The sequence below is a fragment of the Hyperoodon ampullatus genome (assembly GCF_949752795.1).
Source record: "Hyperoodon ampullatus genome assembly, chromosome: 19".
Taxonomy (NCBI): domain Eukaryota; kingdom Metazoa; phylum Chordata; class Mammalia; order Artiodactyla; family Ziphiidae; genus Hyperoodon; species Hyperoodon ampullatus.
Genome location: NC_136932.1, coordinates 19,592,961 through 19,614,982, shown reverse-complemented (window position 1 = coordinate 19,614,982; position 22,022 = coordinate 19,592,961). Strand labels below are relative to the sequence as shown.

The 22,022-nt window shown below is 47.4% G+C and overlaps 1 protein-coding gene across 1 annotated transcript; it reads right to left on the bottom strand.

The window, feature by feature from the left end:
- Positions 1-246: 246 nt before the first annotated feature.
- LOC307068013 (CMRF35-like molecule 1) lies at positions 247-20,140 on the bottom strand (the record flags this gene model as incomplete). The annotated part of the gene is made up of 7 exons (XM_079725634.1): positions 247-402; positions 884-1,030; positions 1,354-1,376; positions 3,009-3,121; positions 3,926-4,046; positions 5,322-5,651; positions 20,098-20,140. The coding sequence occupies 7 exons, from the start codon at positions 20,138-20,140 to the stop codon at positions 247-249; spliced, it is 933 nt and encodes a 310-aa protein (XP_079581760.1).
- Positions 20,141-22,022: the final 1,882 nt, after the last annotated feature.

Sequence of the window (22,022 nt, the reverse complement as noted above, 5' to 3'; positions counted from 1 at the left end):
CCTAGCCCACTCCCAAGCTGTGTGGGAGAGAAAGGGATGTGGAAAGACCCCTGTCTAACTCCCAGAAGCTCCCTGAGACTAGGCCCCAAGCCCAAACCATAGCTGGCCATGATGCTGACTGCATCAGACAGAGGCCTCAGGAACTGGCGGTCCCATGAGGGGACTGGGGGGCAGGCAGAAAGCAGATGAAGCAGGAATGTACTCAGAGGCCTCGAGTGGGTCTGAGAGGGGCCCCTGGAGCACAGGCTAAGGCTTCCTGATGGTGCTGTATTCCGTGGGTTCCTCATGGACCCTGTTGGGAATGTGGGTGATGAGGTGCCCCATGTTGCTATAGGTTGGCTCTTGATCTGAGGTTTCCAAAGACAGAGCTGCATAGGCAATGTCCTCCCCGGGAAAGGCAGCCTGCAATGAAGATGTCCTTGGGGTTAGAGAGGCTGGCAGGAGGCTATGCCCATGGACGGAGGAGACCTTGGAGGAGCCTGGGGAGACAGACCCTTCAGGGCTTCTGGAGTCTTCTCCCAGGCCCCCCAGTTCCTCCCCGCTCCACTCTGCCAGGCACCTTTAGCTCTGGCCATGGCAGAAGATACTCTCCCTCAATTCCATGTCAGGGCAGCACATTTTGCACAGAATCCCAGGGTCCCTCAGCCTGTCTGGGTCTCCCCTGCCCAGCATGAGGACCGTGTCTGACCGGGCTCTGAGTCTCCCAATGCTAAGACCTGATGTTGAGTCACTTCAGATGCCAAAAGCGCGCAGGAGCTCTGCCAGCAAGTCTTTCAATGGCTGCATCTTTGCCCAGCACCCACCCTCCCACGTGGGCAGGAGAAAGCCGGTCCTCAAAGGAAGGGCAACAGTGGGTCCGGTCTGAGCCCCACCAAGCACATACCATGGTGACATACTCCACTCCCTCCGCGTTGTCCTGGGCAGAGGAAGAGGACCTCGTGAAAGCCTTCTTCCGGGAAGACCCAGAGTTTTCAGTCTGCTGCAGGCTCAAATTTGTATAGCAGATATCGCCCTCCAGGGGCTGAAGCACCTAGGAGAGGAAACACAGGTTCCTCTTCCACGGAGGGACGCGTGGCTCTCTGCTCCCCTGGGACCCTCCCTCCCAGCTCCCTCTGCAATCCCCATCTCCTCTTAGTCTCCCACACCTCCCCCTCCCAAGCCCTCCTCCCTGGCTGATTCCAGCATACGACGGGGCCCCTTCCCCAGCCCTTGCAGCTGGGCCATGAGTATATGGACGTTTGGGCACAGGGCTTGTCTGATACATTTGGACCTTGGTGCTCCTGGGAGATGGAAAATAAGGAAGTGAGGGAAAGGTGTCTGATGTCTCTGCTCTGACCTCGGGGACTCTCTTACCTGCTCTGGGGATATCCCAGCAGCTAAAAGACAAAAACAATCAGAGTTAGAAAGCCCACCCAGAGGCTCACAGGCGCCCTCAGGTCTGGGAAAGAAAAGAGGTGAATTAGGCTTCGGGCTCAGAGAGGAGAGACCTGGTTCTAATTCTGATCTCTCAGATGAGAACTAAGGAGACCTCAGCCCGTCTATTCCCCACATCACAGAACTGTGCAGTCAGCTGCTCAGGTGGCCCTGCCAATTATCAACTCCCCCGGGATTAGGCTCAACCTAAAACTTCTGCTGGGATTCTGCCAGTGACGCCACCATTTCTCCACCTGCAGGGGTCAACTCAAAGTCACACCTACCTTCTCCAGCTATCCAGGCTGTCGACTCCCTCCCTCCCTTGCTCCCAGGGCATTTGATTTATGTCTGTCTCATCACCCTTGTCCCACTGAATTCTGGTTGGTCTTCAGGGGGGATGCGGGCTGCTGGACAGCTGAGCCTGTCCCTCCCATGCCTTCCGGGTGCGGACTGAACCAGGCACAAGAGGGGCTCCATCAGTACAAGCTGTCCACGTGACGGGACTGCTCTAAGCTGCCCTCTGAGTGGAGTACCCGAGCTGGGTCATCACTGTCTGGACCAGCTCTCAGGTGCCCTCTGGTTCCTGTTTCTTCCTCTCCCTGCCCTCCCCCTGCCACCATCACGCCCCCAGCTTCGGAGACAACAAAGAAACAAGAAGATTTCCCCTATGTTTTTTAGATACTGAGCGGGACAGAAAGTATTTGTAACTTAGGTCACGGACAATACATTGGGGGGAAAGTGTGATGAACAGGAGTCAGGCTCCCGTCTTTCCAAACTACAAGATTCCCCAGGCTGAGGGGAGGGAGCCGTGTTGAAGAGGGTCCCGTGAGTGCCCAGATCCCAGTGGGTTCTGAGAAAGGGAGGAGGTGCAGTTAATGTGAGAATGTGGAAGTGGAGCCAGACAGGAAAAGTGTTTGGCCGAGGCCAGACCTCGTGATTGACAAGGGCAGACTCGTGAGCAGAGGCCCTTCCCTAAAGGGCAAATATACACAGAACAAGTAGGGTAGCCTGAGAAAGGGCTGAAGAGAGGAAGAGCAAAAATAGGAGTGGCCACCAACATTCTTGAGAAAATACAGAGAACCGTGTATGAGTGCGCACATGTGCGCATTCGTGTGCGGGCTATGTTGTGTGTGCATGCGTGAACATGTGTTCGTGCATGTGTGTATACATCCGTGCGTGTGCATGCGTGCGTGTGCGTGTGTGTGTGTTTCTCCATGCCCCCATGTCTATTCAGTACCTCCTTGACAGCCACAGGAATTCTACTAAAGTGTCTGGGTACCCTAGGAAGGCTGCCTGCCTAAGGCCATTGCCATCTCTGCCACCAGGAACCAAACCAAGAAACAGATAGGCAGAGCAGAGAGGCAAGAAGAGCAAAGAGGGGTGAACAAGGCAGAACTGAGTCCAAAACCTCCTGGGTTCACCTCCAAGCTCCAGCCCCTCAAACTGTCAGCTGCTGTGGCCTTTGGGACGGCACCCCTTCCAGACTGTGCAGGTATTCCCTTGGACTGATGGTTCCCGGATGACCATGCTGGCCATCAATCCCACACACTTCCACCCAGCCCAGCTCCAGCCCGGTGTCAGCCAGGTCCCCTCACCTTTCTTCTGTTGTTTCACCATTCTCCAAACCACAAGTGAGGCCACCATCAAGAGGAGAATCAACACAGCAGAGATGAGGGGAAGGATGATGCTGGCCTCCAAGAAGACACTGCTGGAAACGACAGAGGATGCCCCAGGCACCCAGGCTCACCTCCTGTCTTTGGCCTTATCCCACCCACCTGGGAGCAGGGATGACCACATGCCTTGAAACCTTTCGACCTGCAGGCCTGAGGTTTCCAGTCTGGGAACCCCTACTCCCGGGTGCCCTCAAAGATGGTTTTTAAAAAAAAAAAGAGAGAGGAGGGTCCCACAAGGTGTCTCAGTGGGTCTAGAAGTCAAACAGAAATTGTATGGCAAAGGCTCTGCAAAGGCCTCTCTGCTTCTAAGCTTGCCCCCTGTACAGGCTGAGCAGTGTCCCTCATCCAGTAATTCATATTCATTCAGAACTGGAGAAGGTGACCCACTGGGAAATAAGATCTTTGCAGAGGTCATCAAGTTAAGATGAGGTCATACTGGATTAGGATGGGCCTGAATCCAATGACTGGTGTCCTTATAAAAGGGAAATGGGGGCACACAGACACAGAGGGAGAAGGCCATGTGATGACAGAGGCTGAGATTGGAGTGATGCTGCCATAAACCAAGGAGTGCTTGGCTTACTGGCAACCACCAGAAGCTAGGAGAGAGGCCCGGGACAGAGTCTACTTTTGAGCCCAAAGAAGGAGCCAACCCTGCCGACACCTTGATTTCATTTCTGGCCTCCTGAGCTGTGAGAGTAAGTGAGAGGAGGCCCCAGAATCCTTGAGCTTGAGGGTCCGGAAACAAGCTCTGGCTGGGACCTGGGACTACAAAAGTCCCCCCTTTGGGAGAGTTTGGGCCAAGTGGGCCACAGGGAACAGCAGCATCAGAGCTGGCTTACCCGCTGTTGGAGCCAGGGCTGGTCACAGCCGGGGAGCCACTGGTCTCTTCCAAGCTGACTGGCACTGTGAACATGTTGATAGCAGAGGTGGCAGGAGTGGTGGCCGGCACTGCGGTTGGTGCTTGGCATACAGACCGGGTTACACACTGCTCTGCCTGTTCACTCACCCGCAGCCTTAAACGTGGCTCTGAGCCGGGGTGGGGTGGGTAGGGGAGGGGTGGTGGGGATCATGGGCTGCCTAAGGAGTCTGGAGCAGGGCCAAGGGAGAGGGCCTATAGCCTGGACTGCTCATATCTCCCTGGCCGCTAGGAGACTCAGAGCCTCAGAGGCAGGTGGAGCTGGCACAGGTCCAGGGAGGACATCAAGCAGAACTTGGAAGGTTAGAGAGGGGCCAGGCTTGCCTCAGGACAAGGGCAGCTGGAGTTCAGCTGGAATTCAAACACTCCGGCTGCTTATGACAGGGCCTCGGCCAGTGGCCAGTGCCTCTCACTTTATTTATCCACAAGGACAGCAACAGAATGGGGGCTCTCAGGTGGCTGACATAGCCAAAATCTGTGACTTCAAAGATCAGGACCAGCCCTGAGCAAAATTCTAAGGTTCAGGAAGAGCCTTTACTTGGGGCAAGTTACAAAGCTTTCACAGTGGGGATGGTTACATCTCAGGAACGTTGTCAAGATTGAATGAAATGATGCTGCGCTTTGCAAGTATATCAAGCCTCACACGTTCCCGGTGTGGTGGAGGCTCCGTTGACTGTGCGCCCACCCCTGTTGCCACAGGTGCCCAATGAGCTGGTGTCACCTGTCCGAGGGTAAGCAGAGGCAGAGCCCAACAGATAAACTCGGTCAAACCAAGGCACTGAGACCCCTGAGCCGACACGCCCAGAGTGTTTGCATTCTAAAAGGACTTAGGAAGAGAACATTGTTAATCCCAAATGTGTAAATGGCTCATGATGGGATTTCAGGCACCTGGGAGTGCAGCCCTTTGACTGTGGAGGCCTTTCCAGACCCCAGGAATTAACCGCAGCAGCCCCACTGTGCTGGGTCTTTCCCCCTGAGATGGGATATGGACCAGGGGGTGGGAGCTGCAGCTCTGAAGACCCAGCCCCAAATTCCAGAAAGAGCAGGAACACCTGGGCAACAGGGGTCCCAGGAAAACATTAGCAGAAATTAGGGTCTCCGGGTGAGACCATCACCTTGATCTTGATCACCATGAGAGCCTCTAAGGGAAGCCCTGCCCCTCCCAATCCCAGGTGGTCAGTGTGGGTTCCATGAGACCTCAGGACTCCCCCACCCTCTGTGACAGTTCACTCTGAGTGACAGGTCACTAAAGAGGGACCCCAGGGACCAGGACAGAGCAGGCCTTGAAGAGACACATCTACACATACACATACGCTTACCTGGGTCAATGGTCACTTTAACTTGGACCCCAAGGTCAGTTCCAAATTTCTCAATCCCACACCAGTAAGTGTCTGCATCGTTTAGCCTGAGCTTCTCCATGGTCACGGTGATGGTGCGGTTTTTCCTATTGTCCCTGATGGACACGCGGTCCTTCTTCACCTCCTTCTCTGATTCAGTGGTTTTAACGACGAACTGGCAGCCGACCCAAGAAGCTCCTCGGCACCACCACTTCACATGGGTCTCCCACACAGGGCTGTATCGACACTGCACAGTCAACGAGCCCCCCTCTAGGCTGCTCATTGCTTTTGGGCCAGTGATGGCAGATGAGCCTGGAAAACACGAATCCATGTACCTGTCACCTCCCATCCTGAGGGCAGGGCCACAGCCTCCTGCATCATGAATAGTTCCAATAAACCCGGGGTCCTCATGAGTTAAATAGCAGTCAAGAAAGGAATATACCTTACACATAAAGACCTTTTGTTCTTCAAAATTCTATCAGATCAAAGCCACCAGGAAGATCCAATAAAAGCACAACTACAGATCTTAAAGAAACAAAAACATTGACACAGAACAATAATAGCTTCCTGTAGTTCACCCCTCTCCCCTTCTCTGTGGCCAGTAAGTCTTTCTAGTTCCAGCAATGCCCTTTTGCAACCATCTCTGTGTTATACTGGTCTCATGGGGAGGAAAGACCAGAGGACCCATTTCCACAGAAGATAACTTTGTACTGAGGACCTCAGGAGGTTCAGCTGAAACACCCCCATCACCTAGCCTGGAGAAACTTCCTAACGGTTCTAATTGTTTCGAGTGATTCTACTGTAAACCACCCTGGAAGGAACACCTTTGAAATTGACCAAAACAGTGATGCCAATCAGTCTCCCCATGCTATGGAATCTATAACGCCCAGATCCCATTTCTTCCCATTGAATTGCTTTGGTTCCTTTGTCAAAAAGCAAATATGTGAGTTCTTTATGGATTTTCCATTCCGTTCCATTGATCCATTTGTCTGTCCTTTTGCCAATCCATACTGTCTTGAATACTATAGCTCTGCAGTAAGGCAGGTATCATAGAGTAAAGCAGCATTTTCCGATATATATGTTCTTGCTCTTTCTTTCATTTTCTCACCTTTGAAAGATTCAAGATACAGAGAAATGTATCTTTATTATAAGAAAAACAACACTTCAAGCATGATGAAGAATGACATCAGTGTCAGACCCTGGGAGGTAGTGAGGACCAGGGCAATCTGGAGAGCAAACGCCCCCCGCAGAGGCGTGGCCCCTCCTACTCAGCCCACTGTCCTCATGCAAGAAGCAGGCAGTGTAATTTAAGATCTTTTCATTTTTTCTGGAGTAGTCCAAATTCTGGATTTGGGGTGGAACCTCTCAATTTTTTTTTTTTTTTTTTGCGGTACACGGGCCTCTCACTGTTGTGGCCTCTCCCGTTGTGGAGCACAGGCTCCGGACATGCAGGCTCAGCGGCCATGGCTCACAGGCCCAACCACTCCACGGTATGTGGGATCCTCTCGGACAGGGGCACGAACCCGTGTCCCCTGCATCGGCAGGTGGACTCTCAACCACTGCGCCACCAGGGAAGCCCGGAACCCCTCAATTTTAAAACTCTGGCTTATTTAGAAACAACAGCAATCCAGCCTGGGCCACCCAAACCCGTCTGCCGGCAGAGCCTGCTGTCCGGGCCCAACTCAGATCCATACTCATAAGGGAGGTTCTTTTTTTTTTTTTTTTTATAAATTTATTTATTTTATTTATTTATTTTTGGCTGTGTTGGGTCTTCGTTGCTGGGCGCGGGCTTTTTCCAGTTGCGGCGAACAGGGGCTACTCTCCGTTGCGATGTACGGGCTTCTCATTGCGGTGGCTTCTCTTGTTGCGGAGCACAGGCTCTAGGCACGTGGGCTTCAGTAGTTGTGGCTCACGGGCTTAGTTGCCCCGTGGCATGTGGGATCTTCCCGGACTAGGGCTCGAACCCGTGTCCCCTGCATTAGCAGGCGGATTCTTAAACACTGCGCCACCAAGGAAGCCCAAGGGAGGTTCTTTCTGTCATTTTCCTTGTGTGTCTTTGTCAGCGTTGGTAGTAGAGATATGCTACTTTCACACAATTGATCTGGCAGATTTCCATTTTTTTGTGCTCTGAAAACAGAACATAAATAGAGCAAAGGAATTTTGGTTTCTTTAGGATCTTAAAAAATTGGCTAAAAAACTATCTGGCAAATTCTTCATTGGGGCAAATTCTTTGATTACTTAAATTTTTTTCTCCATGAATATTGACCTATTTAAGCTTTTTTATTGTTCTTTAATAAATTCTGTTCTTTTGTTTTGTTTTTCCCCAAAAGTTATCTATTTTACAGTGTATTAGCATAAAGTTCTGCAAATATAAAGTATCCTTTAATAATTAAATTTTTCATACCTATTATAATGACACATTTTGATGACATGTGCTGTTTTATTTTATTGATTACATGTGCCACAAGATTTCCTCCTTCATGTTTTTCCTCCCCCTCTTCCTCTTTCTTTTTTCCTGCGTTAAACCATTTTGAGATTCAGTTGGTAAGTGTTACTGTTTTTAGTTTTAAATTACTAATTTCTCATAGATATAATTTTATATCCTTGAGATTACCACGTATCTTTTTCTAATTTGCTAAGTTTTTTTGTTTTTTTGTGTTTTTTTTTGCGGTACGCGGGCCTGTCACTGTTGTGGCCTCTCCCGTTGCGGAGCACAGGCCCCGGACGCGCAGGCTCAGCGGCCATGGCTCATGGACCCAGCCGCTCCGCGGCATGTGGGATCCTCCCAGACCGGGGCACGAACCCGTGTCCCCTGCATCGGCAGGCTGACTCTCAACCACTGTGCCACCAGGGAAGCCCTAATTTGCTAAGTTTAAAGCTGGGATAATTTTCTTCCTTTCTAAAGTTAAATAAAGCATGTTGAAGACTAAGAATTTACTTCTGTCCACTTTTAAAGTTAAGATATAATTCACATATCATACATTTTACGCTTTGAAAATGTATACTTCGGTGGGTTTTAGGATATTCACAAAGTTGTACAACCATCAACTCTATCCAATTCCAGAATGTTTTTGTCACCCCAGAAAGAAGCCCTGTACCCATTAGTAGTGACTCCTCACCTCCCCCTTCCCTGAAGCCTCTGGAGACCACTAATCTTTCCATCTCTATGGACTTGCCTTTCTGGACATTTCATTCCTTTTTCTGTCTCTATGGACTTGCCTTTCTGGACATTTCATATAAATGGAAGCATACAATATATGATCTTTTTTGTCTGACTTCTTTTACTTAGCATAATCTTTTTAAGATTCATCCATGTTATAACATGTGTCAATATTTCATTCCTTTTTCTGGCTGAACATTATTCCATGGTGTGGATCTGCCACATTTTGTATATCCATTCATCAGTTCATGACATTTGGGTTGTTTCCACTTTATACATCACTTTGGAACACTGTAAAAGTGCTTTTCTTATAAAACAAAGCATGAATCTATCCTATGACCTAGCAATTTCACTTCTAGATATTTATCTAAGAGAAGTTAAAAACAAATGTCCACAAAAAAGAATTTTTATCACAGCTTTATTTATAATAACAACATATTAGAAGTAACTCAATGGAGTGGGAGGTTGGGGTGAGCAGATGTGAGCTTTTATATAGAGGATGGAGAGACAGCACGGTCCTACTATGCAGCACAGGGAACTATAGTCAATATCCCATGATAAACCCTCATGGAAAAGAAACAGCAAGGTCCTACTGTGCAGCACAGGGAACTATTGTCAATATCCCATGATAAACCCTCATGGAAAAGAAACAGCAAGGTCCTACTGTGCAGCACAGGGAACTACTGTCAATATCCCATGATAAACCCTCATGGAAAAGAAACAGCAAGGTCCTACTGTGCAGCACAGGGAACTACTGTCAATATCCCATGATAAACCCTCATGGAAAAGAAACAGCAAGGTCCTACTGTGCAGCACAGGGAACTATTGTCAATATCCCATGATAAACCCTCATGGAAAAGAAACAGCAAGGTCCTACTGTGCAGCACAGGGAACTAATGTCAATATTCCATGATAAAACCTCATGGAAAAGAAACAGCAAGGTCCTACTGTGCAGCACAGGGAACTATAGTCAATATCCCATGATAAACCCTAATGGAAAAGAATATATTTTAAAAGAACGTATATATATGTATAACTGAGTCACTTTGCTGTATAGCAGTAATTAACACAACACTGTAAATCAACTATACTTGAAAGAAAGAGAGAAAGAAAGAAAGAAAGAGAAAAAAGAAACTCAAATGTTCACCAACAGGGGAACAGATAAACAAATAGTAGCATATTCATAGTAACAGCATAGTACAGAATAATAAGAAGGAGTGAATTAGTGACACACAAAACAACATGGATGAATCTCAAAAACACACTGAGTGAAAGATCAAAAGAGAATAAACTTCATGATCCCGTTTATGCAAAGTTCTACATTAGGCAAAATAACCTTTGGTGATAGAAATTACACCAGTGATTCATGGGTGGGGGAAAGATTGGGAGGGACACTAAGGAACTCCAGGTGATGGGAATGTTCTGTATCTTGATAGGTGATACAAGTTACACGAATTTGTCAAAACTCATAGAATTATACACTTAAGATCTATACATTTCACTATATGTAAATTATGCCTTAATTTAAAAGACTCTTATGGGATGCATCTGGAGTTATGCTTAAGGACATTTTATAACGTTAAATGTATCTATTAGAAAAGTAAAAAGGACTTAAATTTAATAAACATATATTTCAGAAGTTAAACAAAAAACAGAAGGAGGAGTAGGAGGAAAGAAGAAAGTAGAAGAAAGGAAATAATGACGTTAATAAAAATGAATGAAGTGGAAAAAATCATATAATAAGGAAATCAACAAAGCCTAGAGTTGGTTAAAAATAAATAACTAAATAACCCTAATTAGATTTTCATTACAGAAAGAGAGAGGTCTAAATAATGAATATCAGGAATGAAAATGGGGACATCAGTACATATCCTGCACACATTAAAAGGATAATAAGGACTTCCCTGGTGGCACAGTGGTTAAGAATCCGCCTGCCAATGCAGGGGACACGGGATCGATCCCTGGTCCAGGAAGACCCCACGTGCCGCGGAGTGTGTGCCACAACTACTGAAGCCCGTGTGCCTAGAGCCTGTGCTCCGCAACAAGAGAAGCCACCGCAATGAGAAGCCCGCGCACCGCGATGAAGAGTAGCCCCCGCTCGCCACAACTAGAGAAAGCCCGCGCGCAGCAACAAAGACCCAACGCAGCCAAAAAAAATACAAAGCTAACAAGAGGATAAGGCAATAATAGGATAGGATAATAAAAAGATATCTAGATAAGATTATGGCAATAAATTTGAAATTTTTAGGAATAAACAGATGCCTAGCAAAAATAATACAATGTGCTAAAACAACACAAAAAGAAATAGAAATCTGAATAATCTTACAACTATTTAAGTAACTTAAATCCATTATTAAAAACCTCTCCAAAAGAAAACTCGAGACTTATACAGCTTCAATGGAGATATCTATTTACTAAGCATTGAAGGAAGAAATAATGTCTACCTTACACAAAAGGATTCTGAAACAAAGGAAAGGAGGATGCAATCCCAAATCCATTTAACGAGACTGGCATAATCTTGATGCCAAACCCTGACAAGGGCAGTGCAAGAAAGAAATATTATAAGCAAATATCACTCATGAATATAAGTGCCAAAGTCTGAAATGAAAAATCAGCAAGCTGAATCCAGGGAATCTTTTTAAGTTTCATGCATGTTATAACATGTGTCAGTATTTCATTCCTTTTTATGGCTGATCACTATTCCATGGATCTGCCACATTTTGTATATCCATTCATCAGTTCACAACATTTGTTTTTCCCACTTTACACTAAGATGCCGCGAGGTCAACACCCCTTCATGATTTTCTAAACATTCTTAGCAAATTAAGAGTAGAACTTTCTTTATCTGATAAAGATTATCTATTAAAAGCCTCAGGGCTTCCCTGGTGGCACAGTGGTTGAGAGTCCGCCTGCCAATGCAGGGGACACGGGTTCGTGCCCCGGTCCGGGAAGATCCCACATGCCACGGAGCGGCTGGGCCCGTGAGCCATGGCCGCTGAGCCTGCACGTCCGGAGACTGTGCTCCACAACGGGAGAGGCCACAACAGTGAGAGGCCCATGAACCGCAAAAAAAAAAAAAAAAAAAAAAAAGCCTCAGCAAATACCACAATTAATGTGAGACATTGGCATATACTTTATAATAATGTGTTAACCTGGACATTGATCCTGTATCCACTTTTCTGTACATGTGCTGTTTTCTGAAATTCTGACCAACGTAGTGAGACATGGAAAAATACAAAATATATAATTATTAGGGTGAAATAATAAAATTTAGAGAAAATTTTTAAATCTTAAGTTTAAAAGGATTTTCATTTATAATGGAATGCAATAGAGTGGTCAAAGACACAATAAATATATTAAAATCAATGGCTTTCCTATAAACCAGTAACAAGTAGTTGGAAAATAAAATGGAAAAGTGCTCATTTACAATAGTAATAAAGGTGTATTAAATACCAAGGAATAACTTCAAAAGAAACAATCAGGACTTATAGAAAAAAAACCATACACAAACACAATGAAATTTCTTGACAGACATAAAGGTTTAAATATAAGAGAAGAGCTCTGTTATGATCCGGAATGAAAATGCTGTATATTGTAAAGATTTTCCTCCTTCCCAAATACATTTATAGATTTAACTCAAAACCCCCAGAACATTTTTAGAGCATGTACATTTTTTTCAGATAATTTCCATCTATACACATGTGTGTATAGATTATGAATATGTATGGCTATGTAATAAATATTATATTTAATATATGCTAGAGATTATTTGAATAAATGAAGAGACAAGAATTTTTAACATATTAAAGATGAGCAGTAAGGAGGGACTTGCCTGCCAAGTATCAAAATAGTACCAGGCCAGGGGCTTCTTTGGTGGTGCAGTGGTTAAGAATCTGCCTGTCAATGCAGGGGACAAGGGTTCGATCCCTGGTCCAGGAAGATCCCACATGCCGTGGAGCAACTAAGCCCATGTGCCACAACTACTGAGCCCGCGTGCCACAACTACTGAAGCTCTCAAGCCTAGAGCCCATGCTCCACAGCAAGAGAAGCCACCACAATAAGAAGCCTGCACACCGCAACAAAGAGTAGCCCCTGCTCTCCGCAACTAGAGAAAAGCCCATGTGCAGCAACAAAGACCCAACGCAGCCAAAAATAAATAAATAGATATTTAAAAAATATATTTAAAAAAATAAAATAGTACCAGGCCATAATAAAGAAACCAGTTTGTGAATATAACAAGACTATATACACATATCAATAGGACACAGTCAATAGCCTAAAAACAGACCTAGTCTATTTAAGAATTTCACATATACCATAGAAGACTAAAACAATAAATGGAGAAGGGAAGGGTTAAGGCATTACCCTATCCTGTCACCTCTCAGTGTGCTCCATTTAGGTAAATATAGAGAGATTAAGGAGGTCAGCATAAAATAGCAAAGCATTTTTTTTGTTTTGTTTTGTTTTGTGGTATGCGGGCCTCTCACTGCTGTGGCCTCTCCCGTTGCGAAGCACAGGCTCCAGATGCGCAGGCACAGTGGCCATGGCTCAGGGGCCCAGCCGCTCCGTGGCATGTGGGATCTTCCCGGACCGGGGCACGAACCCGCGTCCCCTGCATCGGCAGGCGGACTCTCAACCACTGCGCCACCAGGGAAGCCCAGCAAAGCATTTTTTAAACTGAAAGAAAACAGAAGTGAATCTATAAAATTCCTGGATGACAGGGAGATCTTTCGAAACTTGAAATCAATGGGCGACAGGAAACAAGAAAGAGTTAGTAGTGAATTTGACTGAATGCAAATATAGCACTTGGACATACCAATAAAAAAAGACTGAAAAGACAAAGAACAGACTGAGAGAAATATTTAGAACAAATAACATAGAAAAGGATTCATAGAGTTTCTCTCTATTAAGAGTGTATAGAAGGGCTTCCCTGGTGGCGCAGTGGTTGGGAGTCCGCCTGCCGATGCAGGGGACACGGGTTTGTGCCCCGGTCCGGGAAGATCCCACATGCCTCAGAGCGGCTGGGCCCGTGAGCCATGGCCGCTGAGCCTGCGCGTCCGGAGCCTGTGCTCCGCAACGGGAGAGGCCACAGCAGTGAGAGGCCCTCATACCGCCAAAAAAAAAAAAAAAAAAAGAGCGTATAGAAGAAAAACATTAATACCCCATTTGGAAAACTGATGAGAGATAAGAGGCAAGTCACAAAGAGGAAATTCAGTGGCTAATAAAATTCAAATGTTTCATTTAAATAATCTAGCAAATAAGAAATGTGGAAGACAACACCATTTTTCACATAACAAACCAAACAAGTTTTGATGACTCACTTTTTGCTGACTGGGGCCAGGTGGTCCAGGCACTGTGAGAATATGCTGGAAGGAATGTAGCTGGTTCAGCCATACAGAAAGCCATATGGCAGTCATATGTATCAAACATAGCCATGCCCTTTGCTCCAGTAATGCTACATCTAGGATTTGGTTCTCAGGAAATAATCAGAGAGGCTAACAAAAAGGGTGTGCACAGGGCCTCCCTGGTGGCACAGTGGTTGAGAGTCCGTCTGCCGATGCAGGGGACACGGGTTCGTGCCCCGGTCCGGGAAGATCCCACATGCCATGGAGCGGCTGGGCCCGTGAGCCATGGCCGCTGAGCCTGCACGTCCGGAGACTGTGCTCCACAACGGGAGAGGCCACAACAGTGAGAGGCCCGCGTACAGCAAAAAAAAAAGGGGTGTGCACAAAGATTCATCACATAATTAGCAAAAATAAAGGAAACAAAGTTAACTTCCATCAATTAGGGAAATAAGTATATAATGAAATATAATGCAAACACTGCTAATTATGCTTAGAAATATTTTTAATTATGTGGAAAATTCTCAGATGAAGTGAAAATAAGGTTGTTAAAAAATCGTATGCAGTATAATACCAATGAACTTTTAAAATATGCATAGAAAACAAAGATTAAACATAAATAAACCAAAATCTTAAGAACTGGTCACCTCGGGCATTAAGACAGACATAAGGTTTTTTTTTGTTTTTGTTTTTGTTTAATTTTTATTTATTTATTTATTTATTTCTAGTTGCGTTGGGTGTTTGTTGCTGCGCGCAGGCTTTCTCCAGTTGCGGCAAGCGGGGGCTACTCTTCATCGCGGTGTAGGGGCCTCTCACTGTCGGGGCCTCTCGTTGCAGAGCACAGGCTCCAGACGTGCGGGCTCAGTAGCTATGGCTCACGGGCCTAGTTGCTCTGTGGCATGTGGGATCTTCCCAGACCAGGGCTCGAACCCGTGTCCCCTTCATTAGCAGGCAGATTCTCAACCACTGCGCCACCAGGGAAGCCCCAGACATAAGGTTTTTTTAATTTTTCCTAATTCTTCATTTGTTTCCTGTACTTTCCCAAGTGTCAACAATGAGCATTTACTACTTTCAAAATCATAGGAAAAACAAATGCCTGGACAGGGCTGCTTAATAGTGTGGTAGGCAGAGCAATGGCCCCTAAACATGTCTGTGTCCTCACCCCCTGAATCTGTGAATATGTTCACCCTTACAAAAAGGGACTTTGCAGATGTCATTAAATTAGGGATCTTGAGATGGAGAGATTATCCTGGATTATCCCGGTGGCCCAATATCATCAGAAAGGTCCTTAACCGAGGGATGTGGGAGAATCTGAGCCAGGGAAGGAGTGATGACAATGGAGCGGGGGCGGAAGTGATGTGGGACCACACGCCAAGGAAAGCAGGCAGCCTCTGGACTTCCCTGGCGGTCCAGTGGTTAAGACTCCGTGCTTCCACTTCAGGGGCCGCAGGTTGGACCCCTGGTGGTCGGGGAAGTTCCGCATGCCACAGGGTGTGGCAGGCAGCCTCTGGAAGTCAAGGAATCAAATTCTCCTCCTAGAGCCACCAGAAGGAACGCTGCCCTGTTGACTCATTTTAGACTTCTGATCTCTAGACTGTAACATTATAAATTTGTGCTGTTCTAAGCCACTAAGTTTGTGGTCATTGGTCCCAGCAACCCTAGGATTCTAACGCGGATGGCCATTCCATCTTTAGTTTGAGCATTTAGTATCAGATCTGACCCTTGAACTCGACTGAGCATTTATTATCAGATCTGACCCTTGGACCATCTGTTTCACTCACTTCTCGGACCCCTCTTCCAGGTGCCCACTCCCCATCATCCTCAGCAGAGCACTGGCTCTGCTGTGGGAACCCTCCTGGCACAGAGGCAGCCTGGAGCTCCAAGAAGCAGCATCCTCCCCGGGCATGGTTACTCACAGCCTAGATGATCAGGAATAATCCTAGATCAGGTGGAAGCTGAGCCCCAGGGGGAGGTGAGTGGCTCACCGTCAGTGAGTGACAGTTGGGGCTGGACCCCGCCTCCGGCTCAGCAGGGGACGTCAGCTAATTTCCACTCTGGGTCAGCACGTCTGGGGTCTTGTCCACCTCTGCCACCACTTACAGTGAGGCTTAAGTTGGACAAGACAGCTAATTTTTCTCTGAAAAAAATAGGGTCATTAAAACTCTCTTTTCTCCCAGAAAATGAATGCTATAAAGCCCGGTGGGAACTTTCTGGGGTTTTTTCTTGTGTGCTTTTAAAACAATGAACTCTTGCGAAGAGGGAAGTAGTGCTGGTTAAATGTGTTACTTGCAATCGGAAGTTCTATGGGAAAGGCTGGTGACAGATGGCACAGAGGTTCCTACTGGAGACTGGCTTCCTGTTAGTGCACAGCTGAGCCTGTTCCACTTCAGACAGATATTCCCTCTCTGCCTCAATCACTCCTAAACCATATACACACACGCGCACGCACACACACACACACACACACACACTACTCTCACATTTGCTCACCATCAAGTTCCCTTGTTCCCAGACGTCAGGGAAAAAAAGCAATCCTTTATGTGCATTCCCTGCCTTGCTTGTCAGTTTGTCCCCTGACTTCTCACCCAAAATCTATCTTCTCTGTTTCTACACCGAAACTCAAGGCTGAGCATCCACAAGCCACCCACAGCCGCCAGGAGGAGGAGAGCCACACATCTCTCTCCTCCCCAGAGACCTTTCCCCCAAAGAGATAATAGTATCCTCCCAATCGGCCCCAGCAGGCTGTTGTGAAGTGTGTAAGGAAGCCACAAGGCCTTTCTGTTCCTCAAACGTACCACGGCCAAGCTCATTTCCACATCAGAGCCTTGCTGTGCCCTGTGCTTGAAAAGACGTCCCTGATCTGAAGTGCCTGTTCCTTCTCGTCTTCCAGGTCTCAGCTCAGGCGGCTCCTCCTCAGAGGGCTCCTTCTAAGCCCACCCTATCGAAAGCACAGCCACCACCCCCTGAGCCAGGGCATCTAGCTCAGCTCTGTTCATAGCACGTGTCCCTGCTTGGAAGCATCATTTTCATTTCTATGCCTGATGGAATGGATGATCCAATCAGACCGCGTAAAAGAGTCACGGGTCACAAAGGGATGTCCGGTTGTCATGCCCTCTGGAGACTCAGATCCAAATGCAACCACAGAAACTTTGCTCAGGAGAACACGACTGCTCCTAATTCTTCTCTCTGCTCCTTAATTATTTTCTTATGGAGATATAATTCACATACCATGTAATTCACCCTTTTAAAGTGTACAGCTCAGGGCTTTTGTAAGATACTCACAAAGCTGTGCAACATCATCACTAACTCCAGAACATCGTCATCATCTCAAAAAAGAAACCCCAGGGCTTCCCTGGTGGCGCAGTGGTTGAGAGTCCGCCTGCCGATGCAGGGGACACGGGTTTGTGCCCCGGTCTGGGAGGATCCCACATGCCGCGGAGCGGCTGGGCCCGTGAGCCATGGCCGCTGAGCCCGCACGTCCGGAGCCTGTGCTCCGCAACGGGAGAGGCCACGACAGTGAGAGGCCCGCGTACCGCAAAAAAAAAAAAAAGAAAAAAGAGAAAAAAGAAACCCCATACTCATTAGGAGTCCCTTCCCCTTACTCCCTCCACCAGTCCCTGGCAACCACTAATCTACTTTCGGTCTCTATGCATTTATATATTCTAGACTTTTCATATGAATGGAATCATACAAAGTACAGCCTTCTGTGTTTGGATTCTTTCACTGAGCTTAATCCAGGTTGTAGCAAGTGTCAGTACCTCATTCCTTTTTATGACTAGTACCATGGTATGAGTATACCACGTTTTATTTATCCATCCATCAGTTGATGTGCATTTACATTGTTTCCACTTTTTAGCTATTATGGACTATGTTGCCCTGAACATTTGCATACCAGTTTTTTGTATGTTCTTTTAAATAAATAAATAAATAAATAAATTTATTGTTTATTTATTTATTTATTGGCTGCGTTGGGTCTTCGTTGCTGTGCACAGGCTTTCTCTAGTTGCGGCGAGCAAGTGCTACTCTTTGTTGCGGTGCGCGGGCTTCTCATTGCGGTGGCTTCTCTTGTTGCGGAGCACAGGCGCTAGGCGCTTAGGCTGCAGTAGTTGTGGCTCGTGGGCTCTAGAGCGCAGGCTCAGTAGTTGTGGCGCACAGGCTTAGTTGCTCCATGGCTTGTGGGATCTTCCCAGACCAGGGCTCGAACCCGTGACCCCTGCATTGGCAGGAGGATTGTTAACCACTGTGCCACCAGGCATACAAGTTTTTTACGTGGGCATATGTCTTCCATTCTCTGGGATACATACCTAGGAGTGGAATTGCTGGGTCATGCAGTAACTACCTGTTTAACATTTTCAAGAATGTCAAATTGTTTTCCAAAGTGGCTGCACCATTTTACAATCCCACGAGCAATGTCCTCTCCAGGTAATGTTACGAGTCTCAATTATTTAATTCTATGAAACTAGAAGGAGAAAGATTTGGTTGGGGGGGTGGTGCGTGTTACAGCAATCATATTGTTCCCTGTCCGTTAGATGTATTCACTCATTCAACTAATACTTACTATTTGTCTAATGGTTGTAGGCACAAAAATCCTGGTCCTCCTGAAGCTTACATTCTATCAAGGTGGGGGAAGGGAGAGGACAAACCATGGAGAAAAATAATGCAGGAATTGCTTTTGTTATTTCCTTTGGCCTCACCGCACAGCATGTGGAGGGGTCGAACCCATGCCCCCTGCCGTGGAAGCACAGTCTTAACCACTGGACCACCAGGGAAGTCCTGGGAATTGCTGTTTTAATTAGGGTCATCAATGAAGGCTTCAGTGAGAAGCAGAGACGTGAAGGATGTGAGGACTTGAGCCTGTGGCTATCTGAAGAAGAGCACTCTGGGCAGACTGAACAGCAAGTGCAAAGGCCCTGAGGCAGGAGTGTGCCTGGCATGTTCAAAGCACATCTAAGAGGCCAGTGTGACTGGAGTGCGGGAGCAGAGTAGAAGAGGAGACCAGGGAGATGATATGGCGTGGGACCCAGACGGTGTCACCTTGTAGCCTCTGTAAGGACTCTGGATTTTTACTCTGAGTAACATGGAGGTCATTGGAGGGTTTTGGCCAGAGGAGAGACAGGATCTGGCTTACATTTTCAGAGAATCATTGTGAGATATGGGAGAAGAGGTGAATGCCCCCGGACTTCTGCCTGAGCACCTGAAAAGATGGAGTTGTCAAACACAAAGATAGGAGAGAAAGGAATTCGAGGGGAGAAGATGTGGTCAGGTCACATTTGAAATGTCAACATCTGAGTGAAGATGTCGAATGGGCAGCTGGATAGAATATTCTTGAGTTCAGGGAGATGTCCAGGCTAGGGATATAAAAACGGGAATCATCTGTACGGAGATGGTATTTAAAGCCAAGAGAGGAGGTGAGATCAACAAGAGGATGACTCTAGATAGAGAAGGTTCAAACACTGAGCTCTGAGGTCCCCCAACATTTCAAAGTCAGGAAAATCCCCTTGACTTTTAATCAAAATGGTATCCATGGGACTTCCCTGGCGGTCCAGTGGTTAGGACTCCAAGTTTCCAATGCAGGGGGTGTGGTTTCGATCCCTGGTCGGGGAACTAAGATCCCACATGCCGCACGGCGTGGCCAAAAAAAAAAATGGTATCCATCAACTTCAAGTTGCCTTCAACCCTCTGTCTCTGCTCACATCCCTGTCCCCTTTTCCTCTTCATTCTACCAAGCTAACCTCCTCTTGACATTTCCATTCTACTATTTCCTTCCCCAAAAGCCTAGAACTGCCTCTCCCTCTCCATCTGGCAAACTCCCGCTTCCCTTCCAGGCCCCCTTCACCCTCACCCCTTCCCCAGAACCTTCCCTTGCTCATAAAGCTTTCTGGAAGGTGACAGTGCAGGAGCAAATATTCACCAGCTCTCCTGAGCAACTAGGGTGCCTCTGCTTTTCTGTGACCAGTGGGGGCCATCAGTCTGTCCATTTTGAATGACCAGCCCCTGGGTGGTCAGGAGTTATGCCTGGTTCTGGGTTTATTATGAAGTCCGTGCTCCGTATTTCTGCATTGGACGTTGTGGGCACCGCAACACAGGGTGAGGGATTGAGTGGATGAAACACACAGGCTCACAACTGGGAGGAACTACTTAGAAAGGGGGTTGGTTTCTCAGCAGGACACCTTGCTGGGCTCCCTCTTCCCTCTGCTAGCCACTTCCTCCTGCCCCATAGGCTTTTCCCGAGAGAACAGACCCAGGCCCAGCTCACCTGCACGCCAGCGGAGGAGGAAGAACAGCAGCAGCAGGTGCATTTTCTCCTCACACGGGTCCTCCTTGGTGGAGCGTGTCAACGAGAACCAACTGCAGTCTGCTTCATCTTCCAGCCCTTCTGCTTTCACTTATTCTCATTCTTGTACTTCCTCCTTCAGGCCCTTCCCACTGGCGAATGAGACTCAAAGAGGAAGGAGGTAGAATGGGTGAAATTTCCAGGCAGTTAGCAATGCAAGAAGTGATCATAAATAAGCTTTTGAGAAATACCTCCCTGTCCGGAGCCATGATGGGTTCTCTAAAAGGAGAACTTGGCTCCTTCTTGGCCTTGAAGTTTGCAGACCCACCAGTTCTGAGCAGCTCTTACTCAGTCCTTCTCCGTTGGTGGGAAGACTGGGATGGGGGAAACCAGCCCCACTGGAGAAGTAGTGGGGAGCTAAGGCTGATGCACACAATGTGCTAAATGTGGAATTTCAAGCGTAGCCAAATTCTCGGGAGGCTGGAAGGTCAGGAGTTCCACTGTATCACGGGGGGCTTGAGCCAAAGTCAGAGAAGAGATTGTAGATTCCAATCTAGACCAGAGATTGGAATGAGGGGATGAGGGGGTAACAAAACCCAGACTACCGACTAAAAGAAAGGGGCTCAAAGAGTAGGGACGCGGGTATTCCCTGGGGGTCCAGTGGTTACGGCTCCGCACTTCTTCCACTACAGTGGGCACGGGTTCAATCCCTGGTCGGAGAACTAAAAAACAGAGTAGGGACAAGTGAGCAGGGAACTACTGGTCCAATGGCAAGAGGGGCCTCTGTCCTGAGAACATACCAGGAACTCTTGTTGCTGTGCCCCAGCTTACAAGGTGAGAATCCATGGATATCGATTCCAGCCTGAATCCTCCAGAAACTTGTCAATTATACCTTCCTGAAGAAACCAGCTCGTTGTTCGTGGCTATTACCCCCTAGCTCCTCATCCCCTGACACACACCTTGGAATAACTATCCGTTGCAGTGGGAAGAAAGGATGCACCAGCTTCACCTGTCTGACTCCCTTTCTCGACAATTTTGTGCCCATCTCCCACCCCTCTCCCCCATCAGAATCCCAGCAAGACCTGGGGTTAAGCACAGAAATTAGGAAAGGATTGGACCTTTCTCGTATTTTGTTCCTAGAGCCACTTTTGCTGTGTGTCACACAGACCTTGTGACATCTTGAGGAGCGAGTGAATCCCAAGGAGAGATATAAGCCCTCACAGGCTCATCAGGAATGAGTAGTCATCAGGAGGGTTATCTGCACAGAAAAACGCAGCAGCTAATAAGCCAGGATGTGGCCAGAGTTGGCCTCTTACTTTACATACCTCCAGACCGTAAAATAAGGTCAACAATACAGGGTGAGGGCTCGGTCAGCCCTTGGTCCCTGCTGCTGAGCAAAGCCATCCTTGGCCTGTGGCACTGAACAGCTATGCCAAGAGACATTGGGCCCCAGCAAACAGGAACACCATTTGGCTTCCAGGGGAAATGACCAAGGAATTAAGCAATTTGGAGCACCCTGAAAAATAAGGGACAGGTGCTTTGAGGGATGTGGGGTAATCTTTCCTTTCTTGGGAGCAGGCAGTAGGAGTAAACAGCCTCTGAACTACCTAAAACTCTGCCTGTGGCCTGAACCCTCTGCTCCTGGGCCCTTCTGGATCAAGAACAGAAATTCTCCTTTGAATCAAGAAAAGAGAATTCTCTGAGCATCTCTAAGTGATAGCAAGTCTGTTCCTCTAAACAAATGCATCTGGGCACTAGGGGAGCGTCAGGCTATTCTGGGGGCCCTGTGTCCTCAAAGACCCATTTGAGGCCCTCATCCTGGCTTGGCCATTGACGTCTGCATGAGCAGTTACCTTCAATGGCCTCCAATATCCCCATCTGCGAAGGAAGGAATTGGACGGGTTGTC